Consider the following 26125-nt stretch of genomic DNA (forward strand, 5'->3'; position numbering starts at 1 on the left):
TTCGCACATGAATTTCGAAAAAACTCAGAAGTGCGAGCCGGGGTTTGAACCCACGACCCCCCGCTTGAGAGGTCATAGGACAAACAACTAGGCCACAAAGGCTTCAAAAAAAATGTAATTAAAGTTATTTTTAAAATTTTAAATTCATACTACGTCAGCAATTAAACATTAAAACTAGTTACCCGGTTTTTCCCAAACCAAAGTTAGTTAATAGGTATGTCTAATGTTGTTTGGAATAAAGTCTAAACATTTACTTAATGGGGTATTGTGCAATCGAACCGGGTCTGAGCAAAACAGGTCTTATATTACGGACGGGTGTTTTCGAAATCAGTTTCGTGCTGTCCCGCTTACACTTATAGTATTTAACATGAGAGTGAAAGGGACGATAAGATAAGAACTTAATATCGAATTTGATGAGCTTCTAGGTTCAGTGTTTTTGAATGTGCATGGCTGAGTGTTGTATTTTTGTTAGGGTTCCTTAAAAGAAAAAAAAAACGGCCAATAGGAGTCGGACTCGTGCATCGTGCATTGTAAGGGTTGCCTGGAAGAGATCGCTCTGAAGCGATAAGGCCGCCTATTGCTTACCTTAGAAAATCTCTATGTATATACTTGTGTTCTCTGTACTGTTTACTGTATTGGTGTGCAATAAAGAGTTATTGTATTGTATTGTATCGAGGGTTCCATACAGATTTGTAGGTATTTATGAATATCCAGTCCAAATTTCAAAGTTCTAGGTCAATGGAAAATACTCTACACATTATTTGATTCCCTTTGAGTGTCAAAATTTACGTTTTTTTGCGAAATTGTTTTTTGCGGCAGTAATGGCGGTATCGGTTACGTTAATTTAGATTTTTTTTCAGTTTAAAGGGACTGTAGACTTGAGTAGGTACATATAGTTTTAATTTCAACTCTATATTTCCACTCTATCCCGCGTGTAAAGTTGGGTGCCCGAAATGAGAGACCGGTTGGTTTTTTGGAGTTTTACTCCGAAGCCGATTGCAATGGAACAGTGACAAACAAACTTAAAAACCTTATTTATATTGATGCGCGATACTAGCGCCACCACATTTTGTGTTTTATTTTGTAACTGCTGAGGTTCATGAATGTCAACGGGCATCGATCATTTTGATTAATTAGCAAGCTATCTAGTTCAGCAGATGAACTATAATTGAAAATACAAACTGAAATATAGATGCACAGAAAAAACAGAAAAATAAGACCATCACTGGGAATCGAACCCAGGTCCAGGTGGTCTTATTTTTCTGTTTTTTCTGTGCATCTATATTTCAGTTTGTATTTTCAATTTCGGTTTACGGGATGACCGTAAAAGTAAAAATTTGGAATTAAAATAAAAAATACAAAAAGATTCCAAAAAACCAATCTGAAGATGAACTATAAAAGAAAGAAAGAAAGAAAGAAAGAAAATATTTATTCGTGACAAACAAAACAACAATGGATAAAAGAAATAAAAAGAGAAAAAAAAAATATAAGTTATGCATGTCACGAAATGGTCCCAAATCAGCAATTTGCCGGTCTTGCGAACGGCGCTGGTCTTCCTTTGAGACCATCTGGTCATATAGATGGCGCTGTATCGAACACCGCGACAACAATACAATTTTCCAGGATAAAATCTATCCTATTTCCTTCTTCGGGACTCAAACTATACTCGGCGGCACAAAATTACCGATTCTGAATACATTTGAGGGCCAGATTTTTTGCCCCTCAGTATATATGTACTTACACCGAATTTAACCTAAATCGGTACAGTGTTTTAGACGTGAAAATTAAACAAAAAAATAAACAGACTTACAAACTTTTGCATTTATAATATCAGTGGAATTTTACCTTACGGAATCCTCTCCCCGTAAGTTCAACTGCTAGTTGTACTTGTCCGTAGTCAACTCAAGCTCAAGCTCAGAGGCCGTTAGTATTAAAGAGCTATAATTTTGCATGAATATCAGACACGCCGACAAAGTGGTCAAATAAAAAAAAAAAATTTTTTTTTGGGTAGGTATGTAGCTCTCATAAAAAGTGGGGTGATTTTTTTTCTCGACTAACCCTGTAATGTGGGATATCGTTGGATAGGTATTTTAAAATCATGATTTCTCGATTTAGTGATCTGTTTGCGAAATATTCAACTTTAAAGTGCAAATTTTCATTAAGAGCGTTTACCTGCTGAGCTGGCAACGTTGTATTTTAAATTTTCATTCAATTTTTATGGAATAATCGAGAAAAACTAACGAAAATGTAACGTTGCCAGCTCTTACGCTCTTAAAATTTAAAAGGGTGGAAAATTTAAAAAAAAATCAGGATGGTAGTATATATATATCAAATTTACAAGGAAAATTGTAACGGCTAAGATTGAGTATTATTTATTAGTAGTTTAAGAGTAAATAGCAGCCTGGGGTATAAAATACACCTAAACTTGGAAGATTCCGTACACAATACGAAATCCTTAGAAAAATATTACTTGATTTTTTCGTAATGGCTACGGAACCCTATCTTTGGTTTATTTTAATTTTTAATTCGCGGCAGTCTGCGGCTTGACCCTTGGCCTTTAAAGCGAAGAATTTAAACCCGGATTTGCGCTCTAAGACTTTTTTTATTATAATTTTTAGGCTGCCTGCCCACTGGAGCGGAGCGAAGCTAGATAATACATCCATACTAATATTATAAATGCGAAAGTGTGTTTGTATGTTTGTCCATCTTTCACGTCGAAACGGAGCGACGGATCGACGTGGTTTTTGGCATGGAGATAGTTTATAGGCCAGAGAGTGATATAGGCTACTTTTTATCCCGAAAAAACGCACAATTCCCGAGACAACAGCGCGACATAACCGAATTCTACGCGGGCGAAACCGCGGACAAAAGCTAGTAATATTATAAATGCGTCAGTGTGTTTGTATGTTTGTTCATCTTTCACGTCGAAACGGAGCGACGGATCGACGTGATTTTTGGCATAGAGATAGTTTATGGGCCAGAGAGTGACATAGGCAACTTTTTATCCCGGAAAATGAACAGTTCCTGAGGGACCGACACCTACAGCTATCATCAGATGGACATTAGTCCATGCTGTTATATGGCTTGGCCCATTGCCACTTCAACGAGAAGACAAGTTAAAATTATCACTACGTATAAATAAATATCACTGGGTATTAGATTAGATGAGATTAGATTTATTTATTACCTTTTGTAAAAATACATTATAAACACATGTCAGTTAATTACAAGAAATTCACAAAAGAATCGTCAAATGTATACAAAAAAATAAATCTTATTACAATAAATTATCAGCCAGAATAAAAAATTAAAAATAAATTTAAAATGTCAAATTAGAATTCAATTCAATAATAATAATTAAAAGCAAAACAAGAATATACTTAAATCTAAGTCAAATTTATGCAATAGGAACAATCAATCAAACGAACAATAAAATAATTTAAATTCCAAAAAACAATAAAAATAAATATAAAATTAAAATTCACTTCACAAAACTGTGAAAAAAGAATCACACCAACCAATTCACCTAGTCCCAAACTAAGCAAAGCTTGTACTATGTATACTAGGCAACGGATAAACATACTTATATAGATAAATACATACTTTACATATCAAGATCCGAGAACAAACATTCGTATTATTTATACAAATATTTGCACCGGCTCGTAGTCAGGTTCTCTTACCACTTGGCCAACCGGTCGTCATACATACTATAACAACTATATATTGGGCTTCAATCACTCCTGCTGGCTCGTGCTGAGGTACCGACTTCAGACTGGTAGAAAATTATTATCATGGTTTCCTAGTCGGTTCATTTATTTTTTCACGCTTTTATGTGTATATAATCTAAGATACAATAGTTTAATGTGAACTGCTGGTCACCTTTGGAGTCCTGGTGCTTCACCACCCGTTCCATTTCACCATATGCATTACGATGAGCATAAATTGCTTAGCAACTGTGTTAAAGTAATGAGGGCTATCGCGTATGAATTCGCCACTAGAGGCGCTAGTGTAGCGTGAGGACTCCGAAATGTCAAATCTCATAGTTTTTGGGTGAGCTACGCGGGTTTATTTATAATTAGAATATTTTTGTGAATATTTTGCAATATCTGAAATTAAATATGGCAAATATGCGTTCCGGGGCAATGAATGTCTGTGTTTTGAGACAGTTTTGTCTTTCGGAAACCTTTGTCCTCCCTTTTTTCCGAACAAAACGGGGACTATGCAACACTGTGGCATGCTCGATATTTTTATGGTACGGTTTTAAGGTGTATTAAATATGATTTTAATCTAAACTTTGTTTTCACGCCCGTAATAACAGACTTTGAAAGCCATACTTAAAAACCTCACGCAACAGTGCGCCATCTAGTGGGACAAAAAACGATAGCCCTCATTGAAATTCAACCAGTGAAATACTTGTTATTGAGTACTCGTTGTAACTCCGATGGTCAACTGTGGTCTTCATCATCAGTTCCACTTCACAAAATGATGATTTTCAAAAGCAAATGCACGAGTTACTACTAAACATATCCAAATTAGCATAGGTGTCCCTACAATAATTGAAGAGTTCCCTCGATTTCCTTACGATCCAATCATCAGACCCTGATTTGGTGCTTATGGGACCTAATTGCAGGTATTCCTACGAGTAGTATACCTAGTGCCATCCACGAAGACGCGTGGTTTTGTCAAAATTAGCCATTAATGACATTGTAATAGGAACCACGGCACGCGTCATCGTGAATGACTCTACCTATACAAGCTTTCCTTAGTTCGTTTTATGTCTCACTAGATGGCGCACTGTTGCGTGAGGTTTTTAAGTATGGCTTTCAAATTCTGTTATTACGGGCGTGAAAACATAGTTTAGATTAAAATCATATTGAATACACCTTAAAACCGTACCATAAAAATATCGAGCATGCCACAGTGTTGCATAGTCCCCGTTTTGTTCGGAAAAAAGGGAGGACAAAGGTTTCCGAAAGACAAAACTGTCTCAAAACACAGAAATTCATTGCCCGGAACGCATATTTGCCATAGTTAATTTCAGATATTGCAAAATATTCACAAAATTATTCTAATTATAAATAAACCCGCTTGGCTCACCCAAAAACTATGAGATTTGACATTTCGGAGACCTCACGCTACACTAGCGCCTCTAGTGGCGAATTCATACGCGATAGCTCTTATTGACCTAGTCCCATTTGTGAATAAATGAGAAATAAAGACTTAATTTAATACTAAAATTTGTGAAAATTATAAGTTGATTTAAATACAATGTTTGATAAACATTTTCCTATGAAAACAGTTGGTTTCTTTTTTTGATTACTTACCCGTTATCCGGCATCATTATTCGGTATCCGGGTACTCGGTGCATCTCTAATGACGATGATGATGTTTTAATTTTTAGTATAAGTTTTTTTGCTGACTGTACTTGCATTGTCATCCAACTCACATAAGTATACCAAATTTCAAGTCAATCCGACCACTGGAACTGGGTCAAAACGAACTTACAAGCAAAACACAGACATTCATTGCCCGGAACGCATATTTGCCATAGTTAATATCAGATATTGCAAAATATTCACAAAATTATTCTAATTATAAATAAACCCGCTTGGCTCACCCAAAAACTATGAGATTTGACATTTCGGAGACCTCACGCTACACTAGCGCCTCTAGTGGCGAATTCATACGCGATAGCCCTCATTGTTGACAAATAAATGTTCCTTGATTTACAGTCAACAAAATGTACAACTAGCAAAAAAACTAGTGGCAAAAAAATTTTTTTGACAAAAATAAACTTTTTTGGTTTTCGGTCCATCCGTTTATGTGTGGAAGTAGATTAAATCAATTTTACATAACCTAAAATCGGTATAGAAAATACAAACTGAAACATAGATGCACAGAAAAACCAGAAAAATAGACCAGCGCTGGGAATCGAACCCAGGTCCTCGGCATTCCGTGCCACGTGCTATACCGCTACACCACCACTGGACACCACTGGACTGGGTCCAGGTATAGCACGTGGATTTTTCTGGTTTTTCTGTGCATCTATCTTTCAGTTTGTAATTTCGATATGGGTTTTACGGGATGACCGTAAAAGTAACAAAATTTGGAGTTGAAATAAATAATACAAAAATACTCCAAAAACCAATCTAAAATCTGTGTTCAGCTAATCTACGCAATCATAACGCACCTTTAAAATTAAGGCGCAATAATTCGAAATTTTCTCATTTTAAAATTCAACCAGATTGTGTTTTATTTCAAGTTTATTTTGGAACTGTGAATATTTCGAATTGTTTCAGTTTAATTTTAAAGGTGCGATAACTTAACCAACACTTTGACTATTAAAAGGTTCCATCCTGGTACATAAATCGGTTTTTAGGGTTACGTATAACATACCCAAAGGGTAAAAACGGAAACCCTATTATAGTAGGAATTTTTTGAGATATCCTCATCTCGTTAACATCCCACCTTTCCAACGAAGCCATTGTATTCTATTGTGCCCTCAACCGCATAATCCTCAGTTTAAAATAAAATTAACGGAAATAGAATAGTACATTGTGTCTTAAGGGCGGTAAATAATGAATTACGAACGAGAGTCTATTAGAAGCCCGAAGTCGAAGACTGAGGGCTTTAATGAGTCGATGTTCGTAATTCTAGTACCGCCCGTGCGACATACAATGTTTTTCATCACATTTGCGAGTAAAATTTAATATTTCTAAAAGCAAAAATATAATTGTTCCAAATATTGGCGATACCTTAGGCTGCGCTGTTGGCAGCGCTGCATGCCCTACCCCTCCCTCAGCATGTGCCTGAGCCGCGTGTGCATGTGGTCCTGCTGCTGCACCATGCGCAGCACCATCAGTACGGGCACGGACTCATTTACCGTCCTTGGGCTTCATGACAAGAAAATGTGTACGCGCAATGACTCATTTACCGACCACGGGTTTCATGACAAGCACATTAAGGTCGAGGGTTTTATTTAGGGGGTTGCAATCAAGGTAGCCTTCATGTTTTGACACTGTTTACGAGCAAGTGTGATGAAAAATAAAATAGTTCACTGAAATATCGACTTCTAATCTAGAGCAGAAATGGTATTTAAAAAATAACACGTTCGCAGATCCGCACGTTCTCCATGAGGCAAGCGTATTCTATTTTGAAGAATATTATCTGCCAACAAAGTTTTATTTAAAATGAACTCTCTATTGTAAATAATAAAGTCGTTATTTGAATCAAATATTTTATCTTATATTTTCGTTCATTTTAAACCGAGGCTAATGCACTTGAGGACATAATAGAATACAATGGCTTTGTTTGACACGTGGGCTGTTAACGAGATCAGGACACCTCAAAAAATTCCAACCATACTAAGGCTTCGCTGTCCGTTCGTCCGTCTGCCACCAGGCTGTATCTCATGAACCGTGATAGTTCGACAGTTGACATTTTCACAGATTATGTATAACTGTGGCCGCTATAGCAACAAATACTAATAAGAGAATAAAATAATTATTTTAGGGGGCTCCCATACAACAAACGTGATTTTTGCCGTTTTTTGCTAATGTCTAATGAATGTTTTTTTTATTGAATAATTTATAGCACAAGATAATAAAATTATATCAAGTAATTTTTAAAGTTGTACAATTATGAATTTTCATACATAAAAAAAACTAACCTAAGATAACTTAACTAACTGTAACAATGAAAATTATAAAAAGAATACCCCGTCTAAAAGATCTGCCTGTGGCAGGGTTACCATGACGCTGGCCGCATTACCCCTTTGGATCGCAAGTGAGATCCGCTGGGATAAGTACGCGCCAGCTCTTGGGTCCCCAGAAGCGTCGACCAACCGGGACGACAGGGCCTTTATAAAAAACTTCATGTCGGCTGATCAGGGCCCTAAGGTCTCAACAGCAAGCGCCGCAAACTCGTAATCCTTTAATAAGGAGGAGTACTTGCGACGCCTGAGTATTTGAGCCTGATCAGCCGCAGCGCCGGCTTGTGAGCTAGTTGCCTGGATGTGGGACAGAGCGAAAGTATCAACGCATGTCGCGTCCCACACCAGGGCCCTACCGAGCTACCATGTTGAATAGATAGTACGGAACCCTTCGTGCGCGAGTCCGACTCGCACTTGTCATTTTGTAAAATCCCGGAATTTAAATTGTAACTACCAGATCGAATAGTTTACGTGTGCGAAGCCGGAGGAAACTCTAGTTGTTTATATTTCATTGATATATCAGTAAAGCAAAGTAACGCTTGATTGAATTAGGTAATAACTATTTTACAAGCTTTTATTTAGTTTCACCTGTCCCGTTGTCTGTCTGTCTGTCTGTAATTAAATCTTGCAAGTTAAATTCGACCAACTTCCAGTAGATCCTGGTAGTCCGGCCGGGATCGTCTCCACAGGACGGAACTCTTGCCGTGGTGGCCTAGTGGTTTGACCTATCGCCTCTCAAGCAGAGGGTCGTGCGTTCAAACCGCGGCTCGCACCTCTGAGTTTTTCGGAATTTCTTGTGCGGAATTACATTTGAAATTTACCACGAGCTTTGTGGTGAAGGAAAACATCGTGAGGAAACATGCACGAACCCGCGAAGCGATTCAATGGTGCGTGCGAAGTTCCCAATCCGCACTGGGCCCGCGTAGGAATTATGGCCCAAGCCCTCTTGTTCTGAGAGGAGGCCTGTGCCCAGCAGTGGGACATATATAGGCTGGGATGATTAAAAATGTTTTTTTTACCAAAACTTATTTTCATTATTATGAGAGGAAGGAAAACCAGCAAGCGGGTAATCTGATGGGAAATGAGCACCGCCCATGAGTACCAACTACTCAAGGAGAATCGTTGGCTCGTCGCCGGCCTTTTAAGAAAGTATAAGCTCTTTTCTTTCAAGCCCCAATGTGTTTGTTACTCCTTCACGCTAAAACGGCTGGACGGATTTGGATGAAATTTGGTATGTAGGTAGCTGATAGAATAGATGTGCACATCTGGAATAACACAAAGTCTAATTTTATCCCGATATTCTCAAATTTGATTCTGAAATTTGGCATGATTATTTTTAACGTCTGGAATTTCAATTCAATTGCTGGATTTACGGTGGGTAACACTAGTAAATAATAATTTTACGGAACCCCAAGTGGGGGTCCCGCCACGCGCTTGGCCAGTTCTTAATGGCATCAGGAACTCATTAAATTAGCAACGTGTCCAATGCCATATTGAGTCATAACACTAATATAATCTTTGTTATTAAAACAATGTCTTTGGACGATATAGCTGTTCGGGCACGTATTGCGTTCATTTTAAGTTAAACCTCGTATTAGCTACGTGTGTTCCAGTGTTTTTTAAAAGGCTGAATATTCACCAAAACATAAGGTATTCATTTTTTTATTGATATCTAAGTACTCCAACTGCTCCGAGGCCGTGTTTAGTTTTTAACCCCGACGCAAAGGGTATGTATTATAATACCGAAAAACAAAAGACAAAAGATAATTTGCACTTTAAAGTTGAATATTTCGCAAACATATCACTGAATCGAAAAATCGTCTTAGCAAACCCCTAATGGTTTTAAAAGACCTATCCAACAATACCCCACACTTAAGAGTTGGATGAGAAAAAAAATCACCCCCACTTTACGTCTATGGGAGGAATTCTAAAAATTTTTTTTTTGAATTTTTAATTATACTATTTGGTCGGTATAGCTTACATTTATATTCGTACAAAATTACAGCTTTCTAGCATTGATAGTCCCTGAGCAAAGCCGCGGACAGACAGACAGACAGACAGACAGACATGGCGATTTGGTATTAGGGGTAATGCGGATGACAAATCGATCTTGCTTGGTCTTATCTATGGGAAAGCGCTTATTATCGAATTTTACCCCGAGCAAAGCTCGATCGCCCAGGTACTGAGGTTTATTGGTTGACTATACGTAGGTATGTATGTAAGTAAAGACTGACTGTAGCCGGAATTTAAGATTGCATAAGAAATAATTGAATTCTCCAGCGCTAAGTTCTTTATCAGTTTGAGTTTACTAACCCATAAAGAAAATAATTTTTAAACACACAAAGAACTATTTTTAATCGCGATCGGTTGGTTTTTCTTTCTAATGGTAATATTTTAAATAGCTTTTTAAAACCCCTGTTATAAGTTTGACCGCTGTGTGTCTGACTGTCTGTCTGTAGCACCGTAGCTCTTAAACGGGTGGACCGATTTTAATGTTTTTTTATTATTTGAAAGCAAATTTTCTAGCGATAGTTTTTAGATATGTTTTATCAAAATCGGTTTAGCCGTTTTTGAGATATTGAACTTTGAAGTGACAATGTCGAGGGTTTTCCAACTTTTTGCTAGTTTGGTTATTTTTATATGTCCAGCTGCGATAATGAAATGGAGTTTTTAATTAAAATTTCTTTTTTCAACAGCCAATTTAAATCAAGAAGATGAATGGAATAAATAACACAGCTTTCGAACTACAAGAGGATGAATACATAAATATAACAACACATGAAGAAAATGACCATAAAGATAACATAGAAGATAATATCACAAAAATTTCAATAGCCAATAAAAAAACATAAATTTCAATAGCCAATAAAAAAACATTTGAAAATGACATAAAATTAAATAATAAGAGTAGAGATAAATATGAAATCCAAAAAGAATGTGCATCTGATTCTGAAACAAATAACAATGATTACATGAAAATAGCTAAAACAAAACATGACAAACATAAAGAATACATAGAGGCTAACCACATAGACTGTGATGTGAAAAGTAATATAAGCAGTAGTACTTTTGAGAACACGAATTCTTTAAGTAAAGAAATTTGCGGAGAAAGAAGTGCTTCAGAAGGATGTAATTTTGGCGGGAGAGAAATGAAGAAGTTTTGTGGTGTGTTCAGTAGTTTGAGGGAGAAATCGAAGAAGAAAATCTGGAGAAGAAAGTCTTTTGGACATTATAATTTGGAGCACAGTAATCTGTAAGTACTTACACTTTTTGCGAACTTTTATTTAACTAGCATGACGATGTGAGCAGACGCCGCAGCGGCCGTATGTTATACACTGACGAGCACGAATAAAGGGCCGGAATAAGTAAAATCGCAATAGGTCATAATCTACTACTATAGTAGATTGTTGCACCAAGCAGAAAGTTATTTATTATAGCACCGAGTGCCGATTTGGAGCCCGAGCGTCAGCGAGGGCTTTAAAAAGCACGAGGGCAATGTAATTTTCTTAATGCGAGGTGCATAATCTGCTTTTCTTTCAACTATTACAGGAATAGTAGACAAAAAAAACTCATGCTAAACAATTAATAGGAAAGAAATGTCACTAGCACTTGATGATTCCATTTTTGTAAGTTTACATTCGCAATCTCAAAAAATGACCACGGAAAATTCGCAAGGTTCCCGCCATTTTTTTTTTATTATTTCTTTTTTTTTTTTAGCAGAGTTAGTAGCCAGTAGCAGAGGGGCTACTACGAAACTCGCAAATCGAAGTTCGTATCGCACCGTCCCTTTCACTCGCGTATTAAATGACATAAGCGTCAGCGGGACGGCAACATACGAAGTTCGAGTTTTGCACTTCGTAGTATAGGGCCAGATATTTTTACCCGCGATCTGTCAAATTTCGAATGGGCGCCAGGTTGGCCAACCAAACACAGTTTTTTTTTAAATATACGGCTACTTACTGTTTTTGGTAGGATTGGTAGCAACAATTTTTTGTACGCAATCTGTCAAATTTCATAAGACCGTCAGGTTGAGCAACCTAACACTAGATTTTTTTACACTATGCAGGCTAATTTTATAGCAAAAATACTTGTGTTACCTCTTTGGTGGTGCAATTAAAAAAAATATCAAAAACAATGCAATAAAGGATTTTCGTATATTTTTTCTGCTCTAGAGCAGAAAAGTCCCGCTTTGTGCTGGCTATTTAGTACGGTTATGATGAAATTAAAGCATAGTTGGAAGAAAAAGATATTTTCTTGATTTAAGAAGTACATTGAAGCTAATTTAACTACGCATTTAACTTATTCTGCGATCCTAAGTAAGTAAGTCATAGGAATCGTATCTCTTCAAATATTGTAGGGACACCTATGGTTATTTGGATATATTTAGTAGTAACTTGTGCATTTGCTCTTGAAAATCATGATTTAGTGAAGTGGAACAGATGATGTAGACTTACATTTGACCAACGGAGCTACTACTCAATAAAATGTACTTCACGGGTTGAATTTCAATAACTTTAACACAATTGCTAAGCAATTTATGCTCATCACAATGCGGTGAAATGGAACGGGTGGTGAAGCACCAGCAGAGCTACTACGAAACTCGATACTCGAAGTTCGTGTCGTGCGGTCCCTCTCGCTCTCGTATTAAATAGTATAAGTGTCAGAGGGACCGCACGACACGAACTTCGAGTTTCGAGTTTCGTAGTAGCCCTACAGGACTCCTCAATAATGAACGTCTCTGCATCGGAAAAAGAAATCTTTCGTAAAAGGTGTCGAGCAGTTGACATTTAGTTATTTGTGTCACAAGGGAGCAAAATGGTGTATTTACGGCGAGGGCGTAAATTGAATCTAGAATGTAGCGAAGGATTCTGCAATATAAATTAGAATGTAAAAGTAGAATCCTGAGCGTAATGACGGATTCAACTGTTAACGCCCAAGATGAAAATAATTTTGCTCTCGAGTGGCTCATACAACTTTTCACACCGAGATTTAAGAAACTTGAAAAAAAAAACAACTAAATACTATTAACCCTTAAATTGGCAAGAGTAAAAAAATACAAAAACAAGTGATACAGTATCATACCTTTATTTAATACCGTCTTAGGGTCTACAGAAAAATGAAAAAAAAAAATCTAGCATTATTGGTTTTTCAGAAAATCTTAGTACATCACCATGCACATTGCCAATTCTATAAGAACAAAGTAACATTATTTTATTTTGTGTACACGCTGGTTACCGCTGCCAATCAGGCAGTAAACTTTTATATAAAAAAACCTAAATTATTTAAAAAAAACATCATTTATACTTGGTTTTGGTATATTTGGTATAGGTATTTTAACTAAATGTAAACAAAACACCGTCAATTGGTGTCTTAAATATTGAAATTTCCCCATTAAACTATCTAAACATACTATCTGTATTGAAATACACTAGTCTAGTTAGTATTACAATGATAGACAAGTAAAATGTTTAAATCCTTGAATGTGACAAATCTAGCAACTGAAGTTTGTTTACATTTAGTTAAATACTCGTAATTATCCAAATCAAATACAGTGTGGAACTGTCGAAAGCAATTTCGTGTTTTCGTTTTTCCAACTGCGAAAAAAGGGGCATATATGAGTTGCTCTGAAGATGAGCTCTGGTTGAGTTCGAAACGCGCTTAAGTGTAGATGGCGTGGCTATGGATTGCATAGAGTTTAATGTGGGCAAAGCATCATAATAATTAACTGTGGATGACCAGGGCAGAACTTTTTCTCTAATGGGTGAAAGAAGCATCGTGCATGCTTTCAGAATTCAATCGGTTTTGGATATACATATATATTTATCAACCTCATGCTCATCCAATAAGCAGTATAGCAAATTTAAACGTTCCAAAGAAGAGTTTAGAGAAGGTGCAACAGAGCTATTATCAGAATCGAATGGTGGCGGTGCGTGCGGTTTAATTTCCTCGTCCGGATTAGAGCCACAATCATAACATGCATTTTCTACGGGAATTAAAGCTAAAATCTTATGCGGTCGACTTTATGTTAAGCACTGCAGACAAAGAAAGAAAAGCATAATGTTTAAAAAGATTTAAAATAAACAAGGGGACGTAAAATCGTTAATTTGAAATCAAAAAAATGTGCAGGGAACTTGGTAATGTACACCGTGGTTACCGAAGTTAAATCACCTTGTAGTTGGCAACGTACATGGTGGTTACCGTAGTTGAATGTAAGTACTTCTTCACAAACTTGGCGACGGTAACCGTGGTGTACGTTCTAATTTAACAGTGATTATCGTTGTTATCATGCTGAATGTACACAAAAGAACCAATTGTTCGTATACTTTAGCATTTTTTCATAAAACACAAAACATAATAAGCATAACTTGCATAGAAAAAAGTAGAAATTTTTTAATAAAACTTTCCCTAGGTACTAGAATGCGACGCCACGTTGAACTTATTTTTGACACTGACGTTAATTTGAAATTATTGCCAAGTCACATATTTTTTCAACCATTCATCATAAAATTATTTAGTAGTTTTTAGTCATAAAAGTTTCAAAAAATATGTAAATTGATGATAGGATTTTTTATTAACTAACGTACACGGTGATGCACAGTGCCAATTTAAGGGTTAAAGAACAACCAGCATAGAAAATGGCGTGGCTTTTCAATTATCACCTTCAAAAATGGCATTTGCAATAAAACACTTAGAAAAGCTTTGAACAGAAAAGTTGCACTTTTCTCCCTCTCGTCAGGGAGGAAAAGTCACTTTTCTGAAGGAGAGGTGCGAAAAAACTATTGTATCTAAGCGCGAAAAAAAATATGAGCCAATTGCTAGCAAGACCGTTACGTCAAAAAAACCTCACGATACCTACTAATGCCATCTAGCGATATTTCTCCTGTCAATTAGCGCTCATTCCAAACATATCTATTATATATATCTATGTTCCAAACGCAATTATACATCATTCATTCATAATTATCGTTTAGGGGCATACATGTCCAAATGTCAGAAAGTCCAGGTGTCACATTGTCCATGGTCAAAAAGTCCGAAGGTTATAATGCCTTAATGTCGGATAGTCCATATGTCCGAGAGTCCAGGTGTCACATTGTCCATTGTCAAAAAGTTCGAAGGTTATAATGCCTTAATGTCGGATAGTCCATATGTCCGAGAGTCCAGGAGTCACATTGTCCATTGTCAAAAAGTTCAAAGGTTATAATGCCCTAATGTCGGATAGTCCAATTCGCGCAAAACGCCTTCAAAACAGCTAATAGCATTGTGTACGAAAGCATTATTCCAGGCGCTGTGCGATTTACTGTCATTGATTAAATAAAAAAACGGGCCAAGAGCATGTCGGACACGCCAAAAATAGGGTTCCGTAGCCATTAGGAAAAAAATAAGTAATATTTTTCTAAGGATTCGTATTTTATACGGAATCTTCCATAGTTTAGGTATATTTTATTCCTTAGGCTTTGCTTGAAAGTTTGATACATTTACTACCGTTTAGATTTGAGGGGGGGGACGCTCGATTTTAATGAAAATTTGCACTTTATAGTTGAATATTTTGCAAACAAACCACTGAATCGAAAAATCGTTTTAGCAACCCCCTAATGATTTTAAACTGGTTCTGGAGAGGGTGGATGAGTATATCTATCTCGGTCAAACCATGAGCCTAGAAAAGAGCGGACAGGACTTGGAAATTCAGCGTCGAATTCGCTTAGGCTGGGCGGCATTCGGTAAATTGTCCGACGTGCTCAGAGGGGACATACCTCTTAATCTCAAGCGCAGATGCTTCGAGCAGTGTGTCCTCCCGGTGCTGGTATATGGAGCCGAAACTTGGACGCTCACGCAGAAGGTCGTACACAAGCTGCAAGTCACGCAAAGGGCGATGGAGCGGGCGATGTTGGGCATATCTCTCCGTGACAGGTTCCGAAATACGGAGATTCGGAGACGAACAAGGCTCACCGATATAGCCAGGGTAATCACCCAAAGGAAGTGGAAGTGGGCTGGACACATATGCCGCAGGAGTGATGGAAGATGGGGGAAGGCCGTGATGGAGTGGAGACCCAGAACCGGGCGGAGAAACGTTGGTAGACAGGAGATGAGGTGGACCGACGACCTGGTCAAAGTGGCGGGAAGGTGCTGGATGAGGAGAGCGCTGGACCGAGATGAGTGGCGAGCAATGCAGGATGCCTACACTCAGCATTGGGTGGCTATGGGCTGAAGAAGAAGAAGAAGAATGATTTTAAAAGACCTATACCCCACACTACAAGGTTGGATAAGAAAAAAAAATCACCCCCACTTTACGTCTATGGTACACGAAAAAAAAGTTTTTTTTTTTAATTTTTATTGTACCATTTTGTCGGCATACTTTACATACATATTCATACAAGATTACAGCTTTCTAGCATTGATAGTCCCTGAGCAAAGCCGCGGACGGACGGACGGACAGACAGACAGACTGACAGACAGACAGACAGACAGACAGACATGGCGAATCTATAAGGGTTCAGTTTTTGCCATTTTGACTCCGGAATCCTAGAAATCTGTCCATCCAGAGTATCGTCAAAAATGGAATCTTGTCTCATGGTAAAATTGAAAAATTTGAGAAAAATTACCTACCAATTGTATTTAAGTACGTATATTTATACGTATGTACGTATATATAATAATGTGCATATTTAATTTCGCTATTAATTTAAAGACAATGCTAAAAGTGGCTCCGAAGCGGTAACGTTTCGTGTGCTCTGCTCTACCCCATTTTCACGCTGACATGGCTGGACGGATTTGGATGAAATTTGGCAAAAAGTTAGTTAATAACCTGGATTAGGTTAACATAGGATACTTTTTATCCCGAAATTCCCACGGGATAGGGATAAAATCTCGAAATAACAACCGCTGGGCTTAGAGTCATGAAAATTTGGCATGGTTGTTGTAATATAACGTCAATGAAAACCATGATGTAATTTTAGGGAATTCCAACGAGAATTTAATAAAATCCCGGAATTTCAATTCAACTGCTGTATCTAATGATTTACGCGTGCGAAGCCGCGGATAAACGCTAGTAAACAGTAAATGTTACTATGAAACACGATCAGATCTTCGTATGTCTTATAGTTTCAGACTTTCCTACTGACCGATCTAAATGGGCCACCCTGTATACCTATTTAGTCCGTCTCAGTTAGATAATCAGAAAGTGTTTATCACGTATTTTTAGGGTTCCGTACCCAAAGGGTAAAAACGGAAACCCATTACTAAGACTTCGCTGTCCGTCCGTCCGTCACCAGGCTGTATGTCATGAACCGTGATAGTAAGACAGTTTAATTTTGCACAGATCATGTATAACTGTGGCTGTAAAACAAAATTAACATTTAAGGGGGCTCCCATACAAAAAACGTGATTTTTCAGCCATTTTTAGAGTTCCGTACCTCGAAAGGAAAAAATGGAACCCTTATAGAATCACTTTGTTATCCGTCCGTCTGTCCATCTGTCAAGACCCTTTTTCTCTGGAACGCGTGGAGGTATCGAGCTGAAAATTATCAAATACTCAGGTCTACTGTCCCTTGGAGCTGTGAAAAAGTCAAACTTCTAAGCCAACGCAATCAAAAGATACAGCCGTTTATGCCGCGAATTTCCGCAAATTTTCGAAATTCGCAAGGGAATCAAACTTACAGTATACTTCCCGTGAACTCAGAATTTTTAAATTTGGTACGAAGCAACGTCTTAAAGCACAGATAAAGGAAAAATTGCGAAAATCGTAAATTTTTATTTACAGGTTTGTACGGAACCCTCGGTGCGCGAGTCCGTCTCGCACTTGGTTGTTTTTTTGCTAATGTCTAATGAAAAGTTTTCATATTATAAGTACCTAGCTACTAGCTTAGAGAACCTGACTACGAAGCTTGAGGTCCCGGGTTCGATTCCCGTGTCGGGGCAGATATTTGTATGAAAAATACGAATGTTTCTTCTCGGGTCTTGGGTGTTTAATATGTATTTAAGTATGTATCTATCTATATAATTGTATTTATCCGTTGCTTAGTACCCATAACACAAGCTTTGCTAAGCTTACTTTGGGACTAGGTCAATTGGTGTGAATTTTCCGTGATATTTATTTATATTTATTTATTTAAAAACAGTAAACGCTAAACGCTATAATTATAGAAGAAAAATTAAAATAACAATAATGACATTTATTTGTTTCTGTTCTTCGAACCAAATTCAACTGCCCCTTTTTTTCAGTACCTAGTATAATAATCAGTTCAAAATACTTTAACAACTATGTAAATTAGTTACCATTAGTTACGCATGATAACGCCATGTCATTGATAAAAATCATAATAAAAATAAAGCTGGCAGTCACACTCCGCGCTCCAAGGCGGCCGCACGCGTTGTTAATTAAAAATTAAAAACAAAACCGCCGTCTCTATGCTCGCATGTTAAACGTCAAAAAGGGCGCCAAAATTAGTGGTTCGTTTTGTAGGTTATGTTTACAAAAATGTCAACGTTTGCTGTGTTTTAATAGTTTTTGTGTTAACGTGTTAATGACTTTTTATCTGTATGACCAAGTGCCTTCCTAAACGGATAAGGTTGTTGGAAAGTGTTTAGAATGAGTTGTTGATTTAGAATTTATTTCGTCATTTTGGTAGTTAAATATAATGACAACACGGCAGTAAGTTCAGAAAAAAACATAACAATAACTATTGGGAGTTTTTAGGGTTACGAGTAGATTAGAATAGGTTTTGCGTTTATTTTAAAAGCACTTCATAAAAATAATTTATAGGCATATTAAAACACTTTTTTCCAGTTTTATTATTTATTATTAAGATATTTACAAATCAAGGTTATAAGTAGAATTATTAGTAGCTTTATGTGAAAGCAACCATCTGTCAACAAGGTCTAGTAGACATATCTACCTACATTATTACAGGAAAATGGTCTTTATCTGTACCTATTTAGATATAATCTACAGTCCGTGAACCTATTTAGAATATTAGAATACTAAATATTGTGTGTTTACGACATTCATGAGACAAATATTTATAATTCTAATCAGTAAATTACACATGGATTATAGTAAGTACATTGTGCGTTAAGGGCCATAAGAAGGGGATTACTAACGAGAGCCTATTAGAAGCCCGACGCCGAAGGCGGAAGGCTTACAATGACTCGAGTTTGTAATTCTCTTACTGCCCGTGATACACACAATTATTTTCATCACATTGTGAGGAAAAAATGCACAAAATAAAACTAAGTATTTTGTGTCTAAGCACTTCACAGCTTGGCAAGAGAAAGGCGCTAAAAAAACTGAATAAAATAATCGCTACCCGTCAATACTGCAGGGCTACTACGAAACTCGAAACTCCTCTGCCCTCTGACACTTAATTACTATTTAATACAAGTGCGAGAGGGGCGGTACGATACGAAGTTCGAGTTTCGTAGTAGCCCTGCAGGCGGGTTAGTTCGAAATTAGAAAATCCGTCCCTCTCACACTCGTATGAAATAATATTAGCGTCAGCGGTACGATACGACCTTTGTTGACTGTACTTGCATTGAACTCCATTGCATACCAAAATTCAAGTCTATGCCATAAACCGTTGAAGAGTTCCGTCCTGCGGAGACGATCCTGGCTGGACTACCAGGATGTCACTACCAGATTATTGTATTGTCACGTGATTTACATAAGTATGCCAAATTTCAAGTCAATCCGACTACTGGAAGTTGGTCGAATTTAACTTGCAAGATTTGACTAGGTACAGACAGACAGACAGACAACGGGACAGGTGAAACTAAATAAAAGCTTGTAAAAAGAATGTTATTCTAGGTATGTTGTTCAATAAAGCCTCTGATGTAGAATCAAGGCTGTATATTTGATGATATTTGGCAGTATCAAGGTCTATAGCACAATTAAACGGAAAATAACCCAACCAACTTAAGTTGATAAGTTGAATAACTCACGAAATTGAGATTTCAAAGTCCAATATCTCAAATACGGCTGAACTGGGGTTTAACTTCCGACGCAAAAAGAGGGGTGTTATAAGTTTGACCGCTATGTGTGTCTGTCTGTGGCACCGTAGCTCTTAAACGGGTGGACCGATTTGAATCCAGTTATTTTAATTTGAAAGCAGGTTTTCTAGCGGTAGTTCTTAGACATCTTTCATCAAAATCAGTCAAGCCGTTTTTGAGATATTGGACTTTGAAGTGACAATGCGGGAGTTTTCCAACTTTTTCTTGATTAGGTTAGTTCGAAATTTATTTGCAAAATTCATCATTATCATCATCTTAGCCGTAGGACGTCCACTGTTGGACATAGTTCTGTCCCATAGACCTCAGTTGCTTCGGTTGGCAGCGGCTTAAATTGCATCCACCGTGAACCCGCGGCTTTAACCAGCTCATCCGTCCACCTCGTTGGTGGATGTCACGCTGCGCTTGCCGATCCGCGGTCTCCACTCGAGAACCTTTCGGCCCCAACGGCCATCTGTTCTCCGCGCTATATGGCCTGCCCATTGCCACTTCAACGAGCTAATTCGCTTGGCTATGCCGGTGACCCTTGTTCTTCTACGTATAGCGAAAGCATAGCGAAATTACATACATTTGAACGGTGAAGGAAAACATCGTGAGGGAATCTGCACTGGGCCTGCATGGGAACTACAACACAAGCCCTCCCGCTCTGAGAGGAGGCCTGTGCCCCGCTGTGGAATGTTCTCTGTACATTAACCTTAGTTAGTACGATTATCTAAATCTTTGGGTATACAACCGACAGATAACTTTGAAGTAATATTTAACAATGTAATTAGTAACATCTGTGTAAGTAATTTGGTATTTCCACTTATAATTTGTTAGTTAAATGGAAGTCCTTTTGAACCTACTTTATATAGTAAACATATTTGACAACCTGATATATATATATTGACAATAATTGTTCAATTTTTGTTGTTTATTCTAGTAACCCCCTCTATGTCTTACTGTATTGTTATTAATATTATATTATTGTTGCACAAAACTAGGGATAATTTCAATTGTCATTTTTAGGGTTCCGGAGCCAAAATGGCAAAAACGGAACCCTTATAGTTTCGCCATGTCTGTCTGTCTGTCTGTCCGTCCGTCCGCGGCTTTGCTCAGGGACTATCAATGATAGAAAGCTGTAATTTTGCACGGACAATGTATAAGGTATGCAGACAAAATAGTACAATAAAAAAATCAAAAACATTTTTTTAGGGTACCTCCCATAGACGTAAAGTGGGGGTGATTTTTTTTTCTCATCCAACCCTATAGTGTGGGGTATCGTTGGATTGGTCTTTTAAAACCATTAGGGGTTTGCAAAGTCGATTTTTCGATTCAGTGAATTGTTTGCGAAATATTCAACATTCAAGTGCAAAATTTCATTAAAATTGAGCGTCCCCCCCTTTAAAATCTAAACCAGTGTGTGGAAAAATTTGAAAAAATTCAGAATGGTAGTAAGTATATCAAACTTTCAAAGAAAACTATAACGGCTAAGTTTGCTTGAGAATTGTTAGTAGATTATGAGTAAATAGCAGCATAAAATATACCTAAACTAGGAAGATTCCGTATAAAATACGAAATCCTTAGAAAAATATTAATACTATATTTTTTCGTAATGGCTACGGAACCCTATTTTGGGCGTGTCCAACACGCTCTTGGCCGGTTTAGTTTAACATTGCTTTGATTATAAATATTATATGTTAATAAAAATTGTAATGAATATGTCGCTAAAGTCGAACTTTCAAGTTGACAGGCACGTCTATTGGCATTATTGTTTTATGACGTGCATACAATTAGCAACTTTAGGGTGGTAGACCACATTTTTGGCTGATGGTACACTATTAGCAAGCATGCTTATAGGAACTTGGAAAACCCCCGACTTTGTCACTTCAAAGTTTAATATCGGCCGTGGTGGCTTAGTAAGCCGTGGTGGCCTAGTGGTTTGACCTATCGCCTCTCAAACAGAGGGTCGTGGGTTCAAACCCCGGCTCGCACCTCTTGAGTTTTTCGAAATTCATGTGCGGAATTACATTTTAAATTTACCACGAGCTTTGCGGTGAAGGAAAACATCGTGAGGAAACCTGCACAAACCTGCGAAGCAATTCAATGGTGCGTGTGAAGTTCCCAATCCGCACTGGGCCCGCGTGGGAACTATGGCCCAAGCCCTCTTCTTCTGAGAGGAGGCCTGTGCCCAGCAGTGGGACGTATATAGGCTGTGATGATGATGTCTAAAAACCATCGATAGAAAACCAGATTTTAAATAAAAAAACCGCATTCAAATCGGTTCACCCGTTTAAGAGCTACGAAGCCACAGACAGACAAACAGACAGACAGACACACACACATAGCGGTAAAACTTATAACACCTCTCTTTTTGCGTCGGGGTTAAAAACGGTCACAACTCTTAACTTTTAGTGGATCTGTACCCCATAAAATCATACTTTTAATAAGTAACTCAGGAGACGTTGCGTTACCATGGCGACAAGCTACAGTACAAATTTGTTTGACCCAAGTATGTTAATCTTTGGGATCTTTCAAGCTTTCACCAAACGTATTTTCGGTATTTTAAACTTTCAGTCATATAACAATTTGACGTTTTAATATTCGGCCTTCCGTTCATAGGCCTTTGTGAAATTCAGTCTTTCGTACTGCTAATTATAATACTGTTTTGTAGTTGACTGTACAGAATCCTTTGTACTCTTTGGTTTTTTCATGCAAATGCTCGAAGACATGTAATAACACAGTTAAACGAATTATATGCCCATGTTTGCTGTATTGTATGTTAACATTACCATATAAATTGTTAGCTCAGTAATGGCTAAGAGTTTAGCGGAGGTAGCTACATACCATTGTGTTCTTTTCATAGTGTAAAGTTATAGATATTATTATACTTTAAGTTGCTACATTTTAACCAACTTCAAGGAAAATGAGTATTTCTCAAAAAGTTGTACGGTCATGAAATTGACAAGAAATCAGTTTTGTCAAGAAATTTTGACGAGATCATAAAACATAAACTACATCATCCCAGCCTATGTACGTCCCACTGCTGGGCACAGGCCTCCTCTCAGAATACACTACTACAACATAAAACTACATGAAACATCTAAAATTTCTTGACGTCAGGAAAACATCACGAAATCTTGTGAGGAAAAAAATCGTAATTTTGTAACTACATCGAAACTATCTATTGGATCCAACAACAAAGATTATCTGACTTTTTATCACTTTTACCACAAAGTTTTGTATATATTTAAAAACATTATTACTTATTTTTTGTGCTGAAATAGTGTCAGGATATTTTTTTTAAATAAGTGGACAACTGAAAAATTAAAAAATGGACAACTTTTTGAGTACTAATAGTCAAATATAGAGATTTACTAGTAGAATTTACTATAGGTAGTGTAATGTACCTAGACATCCATTCTATGTTTAGAATCCACGTTTCACTTCACTGCATATAGATGTCAACGATCTGTAAGATCCTATCCTCGCTCCGCTCAGCTGTTTCCACCAGAGCGGTGCTGTGCGAGGATAGATAAATGAAGCGTTTCTATTTCTTCATGAAAAACACTTTCCTCGCACACCTCTGGTGGAAATGCAGCCTAAATCTAACATATATATCTATCTATCTAATACCTACTTTGGAACAAGCAATTGTTGTGTACTCATACACCGTATTTTTAGGGTTCCGTCGCCAAAATGGCAAAAACGGAACCCTTATGGTTTCGCCATGTCTGTCTGTCTGTCCGTCCGCGACTTTGCTCAGAGACTATCAATGCTAGAAAGCTTTTATTTTGCACGAATATATACGTAACTATGCCAACAAAATGGTACAATAAAAATTAAAAAAATCAATGTTGTGTATCAATGTTATTCATAATGTTATTCATATTTTGAGTGTGGTGTATCATTGGATAGGTCTTTTTATTTTTCGATTCAGTGATTTTTTGTAAAATATTCAACTTTAAAGTTCATTAAAATCGAGCGTCCCCCCCCCTCTAAAATCTAAACCGGTGGGTGGAAAAAATTGAAAAAAATCAGGATAGTAGTAAGTATATCAAATTTACAAGGAAACTATAATAGCAGCCTAAGGTATAAAATATACCTAAACTTGGAATATTCGTGCAAAATACGAAATCCTTAGAAAAATATTACTTATTTTTTTCGTAATGGCTACGGAACCCCATTTCGGGCGTGTCCGACACGGTCTTGACCGGTTTTTTGATTTCCATTCACTTCAAGAGACATTCAACAGGTCAAATCAAAGCATACGTATGTATTATAATGTGTGGGCTCCACAGAAATCCAGCGTTGCTATACATTACGTGTGGCAACACATGCTGAGCTGAGTGGACGGCTTTTTGGTGTCCTATCGTGTCACCACGTAATTTAGTTACTAACCCCCGACGCAAAAAGAGGGGTGTTATAAGTTTGACCGTTATGTGTGTCTGTGTGTCTGTCTGTGGCACCGTAGCTCTTAAACGGGTAGACCGTTTTGAATTCGGTTTATTTTATTTGATAACAGGTTTTCTAGCAATGGTTCTTAGACATGTTTCATCCAAATCGGTTCAGCCGTTTTTGAGATATTGAACTTTGAAGTGACAAAGTCGGGGGTTTTTTGGAAAACATATCTAAGAACCATTGCTAGAAAACCTACTTTCAAATATAAAAAAACCGCATTCAAATCAGTCTTCCTGTTTAGGAACTACAGCCTGACACACAGACGGACACATTGGTCAAATTTATAACACCCCTCTTTTGGCGTTTGGGGGTAAAAATGCTAATTAGCAATAACTACATTAACACAATACTTGATGCGCACTGGTTCTGATAAGATAATACAGTTATTATAAGGATATATTATCTTTTTGTTATCAAACAGATAACATCGAATAACTCTTTAAACAGTTGGTGACGCAGACGGCCTAGTGCTGGTCACTGTCCCAATAGTCGTCATCTTTAACTGTGTCACTAGCAACAGATGTGACAGCAAATGTCGTCTATAGGTTAGGTGCTATAGCATTTACACCTGTAATTATTACTATTGCTATTACGTTATTATTATTTCTAGTGACACAATATGGTTTAAATAATGTAAAAAAATATATGTCTTCCTTATTATTCTCTGTACAGTCAACGTCATAAATAAGTGATCACTTTTGTAGCTTGTCACTTTAACGTCATGTGTGAAAAGCCACACGAAACTGTGTAACGACTGAAAGTGACAAGGTACAAAAGTGGTCACTTATTTATGACGTTGACTATACATGGGTTACAAATACCTAATTAACACGATAATCATCGTCCAGAGGGTAGAGACACGTTGTATAAAGGTCTCTACACACAACACCGTATCATACCAATGATCGTAAAAGCAACGTGTCATACAAAAATATATTATTTGTATTTAAAAGCATTAGATTATGCCCAATAACACGTTTCCTAACCAGTGATGCAACAGACCTCTGTTTCTGTTTCCGCAACTGCGGAAGTTCCACGCGCTTTTTAGCATCCGTTTACGCTTCTGTTTCTGCAACTTTTATAACGGAAATATAATCCGAAGTTTACGACTCAGCGGTCAAATTACTTTTAATAAAATATACTTAAATTTGAATATTAATAAAATTTTAATTTGCAATATTGTTTTCTATTGTGTATTTCTATTTCTAATCTAGGTTTGGTGTGTATTTGATATTTAATAAAATAAATATTTGTAGTAAAGGTTTTTTTCACAATATTCACACTTCCGTTTCTGCATCCGTTTCCGTTTCCATATCTGCTAAACTTTAGTTTTGACATCTGTTTCCGCTGCATCACTATTCCTAACCAACCGTCGCCATCGCGCGTCATGTATGTTTGACATTCCGTTCCTGACACCTCCTATTACGGTCATTGCATGATACGATGTAGTGGGTAGAGACCTTAAAGCGTGTTTATAAAGCATGTATGCTCAAATTAAACTGAGTTATAAAACAGGGTGTGTTGTCTGCCCAACTACATATAAGCCAAGGTCGCACGCAAAGGATTTTTCATCACACTTGCTCGTTAATAGCACCCTAACACGCTCACTTGTATCACAATCTCAGCCTAAACGTCACAGCTGGGCACAGGCCTCCTCTCATAATGAGAGGGCTTAGGTCATTCCCACTCGGATCCAGTGATGATTGGGAACTTCACATACGCCATTGAATTAGCAACGCAAAGATTGTTGCTAAATTTCGTTCGCAAGACCGGCAGATTGCTGATCTGGGACCATTTCGAGAAACAGACCAGACCATTTCTATCCCTGCTTTTTAGTGTTCCGCAGCCAAAATGGCAAAAACGGAACCCTTATCGCCATGTCTGTCTGTCTGTCTGTCCGTCCGTCCGCGGCTTTGCTCAGGGACTGTCAATGCTAGAAAGCTGTAATTTTGCACTGATATATATGTAAAC

At 37.4% G+C, this 26125-nt stretch overlaps 1 protein-coding gene across 5 annotated transcripts in view; it reads left to right on the top strand.

Moving 5' to 3' along the window:
• The first annotated feature begins 10599 nt into the window (after positions 1-10599).
• Positions 10600-26125, top strand: part of LOC141443919 (P protein-like) — a 58920-nt gene continuing 43394 nt past the window's right edge. For 4 of the 5 annotated variants that reach the window (XM_074109302.1, XM_074109301.1, XM_074109300.1 and 1 more), the window contains exon 1: positions 18071-18160. Coding sequence is in view for 1 of the 5 variants with exons in the window: in XM_074109299.1 (XP_073965400.1) it covers positions 10687-10967 (281 nt within the window). In the remaining 4 variants the exon portion in view is untranslated. Of the gene's footprint in view, positions 10968-18070; positions 18161-26125 lie in introns of those variants that run through there. The other variant, XM_074109299.1, reaches the window with a different exon arrangement.

This window comes from Choristoneura fumiferana, chromosome 28, assembly GCF_025370935.1.
Source record: "Choristoneura fumiferana chromosome 28, NRCan_CFum_1, whole genome shotgun sequence".
NCBI lineage: Eukaryota > Metazoa > Arthropoda > Insecta > Lepidoptera > Tortricidae > Choristoneura > Choristoneura fumiferana.